Consider the following 12,166-nt stretch of genomic DNA (forward strand, 5'->3'; position numbering starts at 1 on the left):
AGGTCAATACTTTTATATTATTCACTCCAAATCTTAAACCTATGTAATTACTATGCAAATCTTTTTACTTACTGCCCCCCCCCCCCCCCCTTTTTTTAGCTACATACTTATATATTACTATTGTAAAGTTGAGTTGGCTCTGAGTCTAGGAATGCCATTACTGGTAATGATGACATTAAACTTGAAACTTGAAAAACAAAGTGAATTTAAAGTTGACATTGATTTTTGCGAGCTTAAGCTCTTCGAGCAGTATACTACAGAGTCCAGATGGCAACGCTAATATTATAATGAAATGTGCTACCTTTCAAAATGTATTTGATATTTTAACCACACATGGTATTCTTCATGTCAGACACTCCTGGACCACCCGGACCAATCAAGATCAAGGAGTTGACCAAGGAGTCTGCCACCATCTCTTGGGAGGCGCCGAGCGTGGACGGAGGAGCGCCTGTCAACAACTATGTGATCGAGCGGCGCGAGGCGAGCATGAGGGCCTACAAGACCGTCACCTCCAAGTGCTCCAAGACCTCCTACAAAATCGATGGGCTGATGGAAGGCATGCTGTACTACTTCAGAGTTCTACCTGAGAACATCTACGGTGTGGGAGAGCCCTGTGAGACGCCAGACATCGTGCTGGTGTGCGAGGTGTGTTACACTCACAAATACACCTACTATGCTTGGAACATTGTTTGGTTGCAGTAACAGATTAATCCACTGGGTGGCGCTTCTTGTTTATAGACCATTTCAACTTGACAACATAAACATTGTTGCAGTGTTGATTAATACAATAACTGACATGAAATTATAGCTGCTGCGCAGAAATGAGTCTTGGCGGGCACTGATGACATCATCAGTGATGTCACAATAATGGGGTCACAATGCACAATTGCTCAAGTGACATCACTGATGACATTACTTATGACATCATCATAACCCCACGATGGCGAAGGCATCGATGCTAGGCTATACATGAGGGCAGAATTAAAATACTGTCGAAAATTCCGTTTTTGAGATACAATTCTGAGATTTTACACACTTCAACTACTGTGACAGCAAGATTTAGTTTTTTGTGTGTGTGAAGATTCGAGCTTTATTTAGCGAGAATTTGCAGTAGCTGTTTACAGTACCGTTTACAGTAAAACATTTTGATGCACTGTGGGCTCAATTTTTGATCTAACAAAAATCTGTGAAATACTTTTGTTTAGGACAGTCTTAACGATGCAGATGCTGAAGTTTGGTGTCATTTGAAGAACAAATGTGGGAGGAGTTAGGGTTTAATTAATTTTACAGTTTTTGCAGTTTTTGGACTTCATAATTGGCCATAGGTTGCAGTGTACAAAAGTTTCTCCTACTGTGGGTCTCCCCCCACACAAAACTTGGAAAAAGTTGCCCTCCTCACTCAATTCCTGGAGGCCTACTGGATCATGATTATGTTATTTGATCCCATAGACACTCAACAATTGAGCAAAGATAGCCTGATATTGCTGTTTGACATAATTTGGACGACACCAAATACATAGAAAAGTGTCTGTCTGAAGGCATTTATTAGTTACAGTAAAATTCCCCAAAATGACTATCTCTGAACTATTTTTAACCAAATCACACAAATTTTAGGCTATTCTGTGATCGCCTTTTGATAACGAATGTAATAACTAATGTAATATTTTTTTCACTTCCATTCACTGAACCTCTGCTGAAACTGCTTGAAGCCCTCCTGGGGAGGCCCGCCGCCCACTTTGAAAACCTCTGGTCTGGACTGAGACTGGGTTACAGCAGCAGTCTATCTCCAGAAGTAGCTTACTATGCTATCCAGGAGCAAGCTAAATCTAATGTAAGCTAATACACAACCAAACTCGTTCCAGGTGCCACTGCCGCCGCAGAAGCTGGAGATGATCGACGTCACCAAGTCCTCGGTCACCCTAGGCTGGGAGAAGCCGGAGCACGACGGAGGCAGCAGGCTGACGGGCTACATCATCGAGGCCTGCAAGTTCGGCACTGACAAGTGGATGAAGGTGGCCACCATGAAGACCGACGACTTCCAGCACTCCATCGAGAAGCTGAACGAGAATGAGCAGTACCTGTTCAAGATCCGAGCCACGAACAGCCGAGGAGCCAGTGAGCCCAAGGAGATCGCCACTGCCATCACCGTGGCAGAGCAGAGAGGTATTGCACGCAAAACACACATGACTTTACTACCTAACTTTGAATACTCTTAAACGATTTAGTGTCAAAACATAGAAATGAAACCCTTTCAGACCCCTTTGGATAAAGAATGGTTTATAGACTTTCTTTATTTTATTAACTTATTTTATTGTATTTATATTTACATATTTATTTATATATTTACAATGTTATTCTATTTTATTTAGTTTATTTTAGTATTAATATTGTTATATATTTCTATCCCTCATCGATTTTATTTGGTTTTGTTCATCTTGTTTCATGCTTTTTATTTAGTTTTTTCCATTTTTACGTAGTTATTAAACTCTATTACTGTTATAATTTTAACTAACCCTAACCCTTAATCTATTTTATAACATTTTTATAATTTACTACTTTTTTTCACGTGCATTAGTCTCAAATTGTTTTTTGGTCCCAAATTGTTTTTATGGTCGACACTTGTCGAAATAAGTTTGAATGATTGATTGATCGATCGATTGATTGATAAAAACTCAAAAATTATATATATACAGTATACATTATGTGTGTGTGTGTGTGTGTGTGTGTGTGTGTGTGTGTGTGTGTGTGTGTGTGTGTGTGTCCCTGAAAACGGTACGTTTTGGAGATTTTAGGTTTTCACCCAACAGCGACGATACCCCCTAACAGTTAGCCATTTGTCTCTGAAGCCTTTATGTAAACTACAGTCATGGATATGTGATGTATTAATGTCTGTCTCTCTTGCAGTCATGCCTGTGGTGGACCTCTCCAGTATCCCTCAGAAGGTGGTGAACGTTCTGGCTGGGAAGACTCTGGAGCTGGACCTGCCCATCGTCGGCAGGCCGCCTCCCGTCTGCTCCTGGTTCTTCAGCAACAACAAGCTGAAGGTCACCGACCGCGTGAAGATCCAGAGCACCGGAAAGTTCTCCAAGCTCACTGTGTCCGAGACCAACATCGACGACACCGGAGACTACACCCTGGAGGTGAAGAATGCCACCGGGGTCATCACCGAGGTCATCAAGGTCAACATCCTGTGTAAGGAACCATACTCCCTCAACAGCTGCTTTTTTGTTGTTATATTATTGGATATTGCAATTATCTCCTATCGGCCAAGAATATCACCATGCTAATATTACGAGAAGTCAGTGCCAAGGATGGCATTGTCATTTACCTTTTTCATTTAGTTGACATTGTGATCCTCTCATAGACAGTAGAAACCAGCCAAACATTTTTGTTTACAACTATTTGACTGCAGCCTAATCACTGCAACAATCGTATCATTCTCTTTTCCCCAGCCAAACCCGATGAGCCAGTGGGACCTATCAGATTCGACGAGATCGACGCCACCTCCGTGACATGCAGCTGGGATCCTCCACTCAGAGACGGCGGCGCCCCCGTCAGTGGCTACACGGTGGAGCAACGTGACGCCCACCGGCCTGGCTGGGTGCCGGTCTGTGACTCGGTCAGCCGACCCACCTTCAAGTTCCAGAACCTGATCGAGGGAGACGAGTATGTGTTCCGCGCCGCCGCCGCCAACCGCTACGGCACCGGAGAGTTTCTGCAGTCTGAAATCGCCATGTGCAAGAGCTTGAAGAGTAAGTTTGTCCTTTCTCAGTGTCATTATACACAATTAGCTGACAATTTGATACAGACTGCTAGCAAGCAACAACTTTGACCTTACACAGCAGATTACCCCAGCTCTAGACATCAGCCTATCAGAACACTTTTAGCTTGTTGAAGCAACAGATACCCACCAATTATTAATTGGTGGGTATCTGTTGCTTCTGTTGGGAATCCCTATAATTGACAATTATAGGGAGGGAGAAATCACTAGTATGTTTGATTTATCATTAAGAGAAAGCACTGCTGATATCGATACTGTTGCAAATGATTGTCTGTTTCGAATGTTGATCAAATGTTGATACTTATCAATACTATTGATACCTTTTGCAAATTTTTAGTATCAATAATACTTATAGATACTATTGATACTTTGGACAACCTTTGTAAACAGCATGCTAACATGTTGCCCCGCTCCACAGACGTGCCCGGTCCTCCTGGCAGACCCATCATTTTCGACACGTCCCGTGACGGCATGACGGTGGCCTGGGAGCCACCAGAGGAGGACGGAGGCCTGGAGGTCTCTGGATACATCATCGAGCGTAAAGAGGTCCGCTCAGACCGATGGATCCGTGCCAACAAGAACCCCATCACCATGACCAGATACAGGTCCACTGGGCTGATCGAGGGCCTGGAGTACGAACACAGAGTCACCGCCATCAATGCCAGAGGAATGAGCAAACCCAGCCTGCTGTCCAAACCAGCCGTGGCAACAGATCCTATTGGTGAGAAAAGAATGCTGTTTTTATTAGTTTGTGGTTAAAACTTGATTTACAATTCTGGTGACACAATAAAAAAAAAAAGCATAAATCCATAGATTGGTGACATTACAAGCATTACAGTGAAATACAGAATCATCTGCTATATGTAGTTATGTGAGTGAGTTAGTGACCCAGCGAGGCATAGACGCTAAGGCTTGCGTATGGCCAAAGTGTTTACAAAATTGGGTCCATATGCGTAGGGCGTGAGTTAGTGACCCAGTGAGTGAGTGAGCCAGTGACCCAGTGAGTGAATGGGCACTTCACTAATTTCCATAATTGAAGCTAAAAGCTAGAACGTGATAAGTTGCTCATACATTCATCCTCTCTCCCGTCCTCAGATCCACCTGGCTGCCCCCAGAACCCGAGGATCACAGACACCACCAAGTCCTCTGTGTCTCTGGCCTGGAGCCCTCCCGACGAGGAGGGAGACGCCCGCGTGGACGGCTACCTGATCGAGATGCAGAAGGTGGGCACCATGGCCTGGATCAAGTGCAACACCACGCCCTCTCTCATCTGCGAGTACACGCTGACCAAGATGCCCCAGGATGAGGAGTTCAAGTTCCGCGTGATGGCCTGCAACGCCGGAGGCTCCGGAGAGCCCGCCGAAGTGCCAGGAACGGTCAAGATCACTGAGATGCTTGGTAAGGGCATGCACATTACAGTAACACACACACACACACACACAATCGAAACTTGTACACAACCACTAGCAATAATGGTAATGTTATTTATAGTAAAGTATTTTATGGGGGAAAGATAAAATCTGTAGAGCTAATAATAGCATTAAAACAAGACTTTAACACAACATGAGTGTGAGACGATCACAAATAAATTAAAAACAATTTAAAGTCCCTGGAAACCAAAATCCACAAAAACCTTCTAACTATTAAATTTATGGTCTTATGTGAGTAATTGTGTGCCTCAGAAAGTAGGAGACATTAGTTTCAACCCAAACCCCCAAAATAGCCACTTTTCTACAAGGTCTGGATTTCCACTTCCTCATTGAAGATGATTGAAGAGAGCGGTGCGCGCAGTGCTAAAATGAATGATCTTATCACGTCATAAGATTTAATCGAATCGCACGCACGCACGCCCGCACACACACACACACACACACACAGTAGCGCTGTGCACTCGCAGCGGCAGTCTCTCTTCCTCTCTGTCAGTATGCGGCGAGAAATGAGCGAACACACACACACTCCATCTCTCTTTCCTTCTCTCTCTCCTTCTCTCTCTCTCTCCGTTTCCCTCCCTCTCTCTCTCGCTCTTGCTCTCTCTCTCGGAGGAGACATGCAGTCCTGCACGCACACACACGGGACACGCCCACACAGTCAGCGGGAGAAAAGACTAAAATCTAATTGATTCTCATGACTTTTGTCATGACTGTCAAACCTAAATTTATATACTTTGCGACGTTCATCATCGTTCAAATTTGGCTGGTGGCTTATTAACATAGGTTCCTGTGATGTGATTAACTCAATATGCTAAATAATTAAAAAAAAATCTGGTTTCCAGGGACTTTAAGTAATAAAAAGCAATCGTAACCAAAGCCCCTTTTAGATTGCCCCAAAAAGCCACTAATATCCACAAACTACTGGCCTTTTCTTCGGTCTAAAACTAAAAGTTACCAATCTGTTCAGTTTATGCGATAGCACACCTGCTCTAAACGGTATATTTTGCACCTTGATAATGACTTCAGTGCTTCCCAGAGGCTGAAATCCAACTTTCTTAACTCATTGAGTGCCAGCCACTTTTGGAGAACGGACGCACCCAGTGCCAGAGTTTCAGAGCGTTTTCAGTGATTTCTCGAGGCCCACAGAATATTGTGTGATATTACTATGTAAACACCGAACACGCACAAAGAACGATGAGACTCTATTGTATCAGCAGCAAAAAAAAGTTTATTGATATCATTTTCCGTTCTTTAGTTATCAGCCGGAGAAGATAGGTCAAAAACAGAAAAAATTGGCGTTTCCATCTAGAAGCTGAGATATTGAGCCTTTTGTGAAATATAGCATTTCAAGCAAATCACTGACTCTGAAGCTAATATTTTCTGACCTGAAACATCTGAACAGTAATTTCCTTCAATATAACAGCACCCCCCCCCCCTCTACTGCAAACTCCTCCTTTGTGGGTGTGTCTCTGGTGGCTCTGCTCGCTCTGAGTGCTGCTTGTGTCAGGCGAGTCTCTGCTGCCTGGATGGCGGCCGCTCGTCGGGGCAGTCTGGATCGGGCTCGCTCGTTTCTGGGGTTTCGGTTGTGAGCTGGGATGAAGCTGCGTCCGTTTCTGGGCTTTCTGCTGCCCTGCGTGCCCCACCCCCCTCCTCCTCCTCCGTGGGAGTGTCTCTGGGGCTCTGCTGCGTTTGCTCTCGCTCTGCTTTTGCTCTGTCTGCACTGAAAAGTGCGCTGCATCCCCCCGCTTTTTCACAGCCTGTCGCCGGCTCCCAGCTGAGAATAATGTAACTTTTCAGAAAGACGCTGGTGTCGGCAACTAAATCATATGGAGGGGCTATCGAAGCGGAGACGGAGGGGCTCAATTGTGGCAACAGATTGACTGCTGTTCACAGGCACAGCTAACGTTATGCTTCATGCATATAATCGATGCGATTTCCGTTTCCTCATGACTTCTTCTCTCTTTTCTCCTGGCCTTTCTCTAATCTGGAGAGCACTGTCGCCACCTAATGGGTCGGTAAAATAGGTTATACACATTCAACATGCCCCAAAATTTTACAGGAGATGGATCTGGCTTTGATCCACGTCCCACCATCAAAAAACGCAATTGACGACTTTAGTCGTCATTGGCACTCAACGTTACTAAAGCAATTGACGACTAAAGTCGTCATTGGCACTCAATGAGTTAATGGTTAATTACTTTACATTGCCTTTACATTGTGTCCAATGGAACCAAAATGATGGAATATGCCAACAGAAAAAAGAAAAAAAAGCATCTCTTGGATGAAACGACTTTCAGTGCAGCACTTACTGAACCAGCATCAAGTCAGCCAGAATTTAAGTAGTTCATCCGTTTTCGGGCTTTCAAAATAAAACCCTTATTGTAACGTTTAAGATTAATAATAATTTTTGAGTAATGCTTACAGCCACAGTTTCACTCCATATGTAATCTTTGAAAATTACCGTTTCCCATAACTTTGGATTATTATTTCATCGCGTGGTGAGTACACGAGTCACAACATGTACATGTGAGTGTTTCTGGCACTGTTGGAATGTGTATTTTTGGTGACTGAACAGGGGTAGGCAGCTGTACCATTTACTACCATTCAGCTGCTAAGCTCACTAGCAGGAGGGGTGACACTTTCTACTACATGCACAGGGAAGAGAAAGGCATCTACATTCTAGTTTTACTATCGGGAATCTATCTATCTATCTATCTATTGGATTTTTTAATTAGGGCAGATTTTTTTTTTATTAATTCATTCATTTTTAAATACATTTTTAATTAATTTTGTTTTTTAAACGTGATTTCAAAGAACACCTATTTAGTATGGGGTATAAGGGTTAAGTTTGTGTTGATACAGAGACTTAAGCAAGATAAATTCTAATTACTTTGTAGTTATTACAAAACTAATTTCTCAAACTATCACTTTGTGCTTTGCAGAATCTCCTGACTACGACCTGGAGCTGAAATACAAAGACGTGTATGTGGTGCGGCATGGAGGTGTGGTGAGACTGTCTCTGCCCATCAAGGGGAAACCCCACCCGACCTGCAAGTGGTCCAAGGACGGTGGCGCAGTCTCTGACAAAGCCATGATCGCCTCCACCGAGGATGCCAGTGAGCTGGTGATCAAGGGAGCCGACAGGAACGACTCCGGGGTCTACGAGCTCCTGCTGGAGAACCGTGTCGGCAAGAAGAAAGCCCAGATCAAGGTCAAGGTGATCGGACGGCCCGCCGCTCCGGAGGGACCGCTGCTCTTCGAGGAGATCCAGGGCAGCTCCGTCAAGCTGTGCTGGAAGACATCCGCTGACAACGGTGGCTCGGAGATCCTGGGTTACATCGTGGAGAGACGGCCGGCGAACAGGAATGCCTGGTATATCGTGGACACCAGAGTGACCGACACCCAGCTGCTGGTGAAGGGCCTGAGGGAGGGAGCAGCCTATCACTTCAAGGTCACCGCCGAAAACTCGTTTGGTGTCAGCGCTTCTCTGAAGTCAGAGCAGCCGCTGGTGCCCAAGACCCCTCTGTGTGAGTACCCCCCTCTGTCCATCCTGATTTAATCCAGTTATTTCTTCATGCTCTTACACTTGTACATTGTAGGCATGTACAGCTGTTACTTGTTTGAAAGTACCCTATTGCCACCGCCTGTCGCAGCAGTAAGTGTTTTTCTTCGGCTGCTAGTTCAATGAGTTTTCATCATAAAGTGATGAGACTCTTACTGGTGCAAACAAATGGAAGAAATCCAACCATTTCCGTGACCACCGCGTCAGTACTTTTGTGGCAATAAGGTATTTCGAAACAGGTAACATCTGTGACACTTCTATTTAGAGTGATTTATAATGAGTGCAAGGGTCAAAGTCAATGTAACAATTGATCAAACAAATTGTCACAGTAAAGTGAAAACATTGTTTTCCCCAAATGCCTCATTGTTAGTTTGACCACCATGCAGTTTTGAGTTTGTCCAATGGGGTTTGAAAGACTGGAGGCATTTTCTCAACCCACAGAAGACTATGTTTAAACATGAAAACCACCAAAATTGGAGTTACTGTACAGGGTTTTCACATCACAACAGCAAAATGTTACTGTTAAATTTCCCCACAAAGCAAACAGTAGAATACAATATTATATGTTTATATGCAAGAAAAGAAAATAAGAAGCAATAATGACAGAAAATATAAGACTTACAATACTAGTTTAGTTAGTAACTTTTTGACTTACATATTACCTCTGACCTAAGTGCTATAGTACCTTTTTTATCATGTTTGGTGGCCTGCAGAAACCCTTCAATAGACCAAATCAGCGGGATGTTTACATTTACTTCCGGGTACCCCTGAGGTCCACACATTATAATGGCGGTGGACGGCACAAACTGACGTGTTGAAGACAAAAACAGACAAAGAAGACAAAAATGGTTCGTCCGTGTTGTGTTGTTGTTTAATATCATTCATAACAACACTTTCACTAACGTTAGTGGAGACCAGACTAGCTAATTTACCTGTTGGACCAGACCAGAGTAGACTTGAAGCTAAATTAAATTAACGTGGTGGCGTCAGTAGCTCTTTCTCGCCGAGAAGAGCCTGGTGACGCGAGGTTAGTAGCTCTGTCTGTAACGTTAACAAGTCTGCAAAAAAACAGCGAGTTTGACAGACAAACAAACGTTATTAGCTAGCTAACACTACATAAAACAAACACAGAAGAAAGGCTAGATACGTCGGACAAGCATGTTTACCAACCGTTTAACCATTTAAATTGAAAGTAGTCGGCCGAAAACAGCGAGAGGGTTTGACAGCATTTATTTGACAACACGCACATTTAAACCTGCCGCCTTCCCCAAGTGGTACCCGGAAGTAAATTTGTTTACATGGTGACGTCACGGTGATTTGGTCTATGCTGCACATTGTTGGCAATGAGCCAAAGAAGGTAGAAAATTAGTTTTGCAGGTATTTTGAGTGGTTACTTTCATCTCCAAAATACATCATGGTGAATAATTATTTTCATAAAACAAAAGGGAAATTATTTATTTTTATGGTTTTGCGAATGCGACTGTAGAAAATACAATGATGTGGAGTGTTTAAAGCCATTTTTATCACGTTCTCACATTTTACTTTTACACGTTTTACTTTTTAGACACATAACAGATTAAAATACTCATAACATTTGATCTGAGAGAGCTATGACAGTCATTCAAAAAGTTATATATAGAGGAGAGTTTCTAATTCATGGAAATGTCAAAAAATTAAAATGACAAATTCCCACCTTGTGAAGAAGGGTTTTTGCAGACCACCACACTTTTTTTAACTTATCATACACATTTATTACTTATTCATTGTATAAAAGTTTGGGTTTGAGTGAAATGTTATATGGTCTCTCCTGATTTTAAATATAGCTGAATCGCTTGGTTTGACCAAGTAAAACTATTTTTACAAGCATTTTTCGAAATGGAATAAAACAATGGTGTATGAACCGGAAGAGGGTGTGACTTTGACTCTCTACATTAATAATAGCTTCATTTACAGAGTGCTTCTAAATTTAATTTAGTTGTACTTGTTACAATGATCTAATATAATAATCTAATTATTAAAACCAGGTGCCCCTGAGCCTTCAGGCACCCCACCAGAGATCATGGACGTCACCAAGAGCTCTGTGGCTCTGGCCTGGACGCGGCCCAAAGACGACGGCGGCTCCTCCATCACCGGGTACTTCATAGAGTACAAGGAGGCATCTGCCGAGACCTGGTCCCGGCACCAGACCCAGATCACCTCTACCATGTTCACTCTGCCCGGGCTCACCCCCGATGCTGAGTACACCTTCCGCATCATTGCCCTCAATGCCATCGGAGAGAGCCAAGCCGGACCCGTGTCCGACCCCGTCACATGCAAGGATCCATTCGGTCAGTCTTGTCCTCCAATATAATTTTTATTATAGTTGATTAGTATTACAGTAGTGATAATGTGAATTGTGAACATTGTGTGAGATTTTACTTGTTAGGTGGGACATATAGTAATAAAAGTTTATTGTCATATACATGATAACAATGCAACATAATTACTAGTAATGAAATTCTAGGACTCAGAGCCAACTCATCTTTACATAATATGTGAAATAAGTGAAATAGTAATATAAGTACCGGTAACCAAAAAAAAGGCATAAAAGTGAAAAGGGCAGTGCCAGTACGTAGGTTATTTATAAGGTCTGGAGTGCAAAGTGGTGTATATAAAGTATCGAAAGACAAAATAAAATAATATATATTTTATATATAACAATAATATTGTAAGCAATTGTAATAATAAATGTTAATTTCAGACCACAGTTACAAAGTGTTTTACACACAACAACAATAATAAATATAACCGCAAGCGACAATAGCAGGGGTTCAAGCCTTGCCCAAATTGAACCCCTTTGTAGGTGAACGTGTGGAAAAAAGTTGCTTGAAAATTGGAGAACCAGCGAGGGAGTTATGGCCTTTCAAAGTTGGGAATTTGAACCTGTAATTATAGCGCCTCCATCAGGCCGATTCGAAAATATTTCTGGAGCTAGTAATCGTTACCAATATCTTTCATTGGGCCAAATGTCATGTCTCTGTGATGTACTGTATCGACTCATTTTGATTTACCAGCTATTACAGCTATTATATAGCTGTATAGCTATTGCCCTGCCCATTTTCACCAATTATGACAAAACCTCCTTGATATAGAGAGCCGCAGTAACGAGTCCGGAAATCATCGATGCTAACAGCCCTGGTTCAACACAGTTTTCGCCTATGGGAGTTTTGAATGGGTTTTTGGCGCGATGCTTCTAATAAGCTCTCTGGGCAACGCTGGCTTAATCAAACGCGAACCAGATGGTAGTAACATCATCTTCACACATGAAGACCACTTTTATGAGTTTTGAAGCTTTTATGTGCCGTTAAAAGGGCGGCTAGCTAGCAAACGGCTAAATGGGACTACACTGTTGAG

The 12,166-nt window shown here is 42.9% G+C and overlaps 1 protein-coding gene across 1 annotated transcript in view; it reads left to right on the top strand.

Annotated features, from left to right (window-relative positions):
• The window catches only part of ttn.1 (titin, tandem duplicate 1), a 252,137-nt gene that overhangs the window by 221,666 nt on the left and 18,305 nt on the right, over nucleotides 1-12,166 (top strand). Inside the window, exons 135-142 of the mRNA XM_083637998.1 lie at nucleotides 353-645; nucleotides 1,863-2,163; nucleotides 2,905-3,192; nucleotides 3,453-3,752; nucleotides 4,200-4,502; nucleotides 4,877-5,179; nucleotides 8,154-8,738; nucleotides 10,798-11,100. Coding sequence (XP_083494124.1) covers nucleotides 353-645; nucleotides 1,863-2,163; nucleotides 2,905-3,192; nucleotides 3,453-3,752; nucleotides 4,200-4,502; nucleotides 4,877-5,179; nucleotides 8,154-8,738; nucleotides 10,798-11,100 — 2,676 coding nt within the window. The remainder of the gene's footprint in view (nucleotides 1-352; nucleotides 646-1,862; nucleotides 2,164-2,904; nucleotides 3,193-3,452; nucleotides 3,753-4,199; nucleotides 4,503-4,876; nucleotides 5,180-8,153; nucleotides 8,739-10,797; nucleotides 11,101-12,166) is intronic.

This window comes from Poromitra crassiceps (assembly GCF_964638095.1).
Source record: "Poromitra crassiceps genome assembly, chromosome: 6".
In the NCBI taxonomy this organism is placed as follows: Eukaryota; Metazoa; Chordata; class Actinopteri; order Beryciformes; family Melamphaidae; genus Poromitra; species Poromitra crassiceps.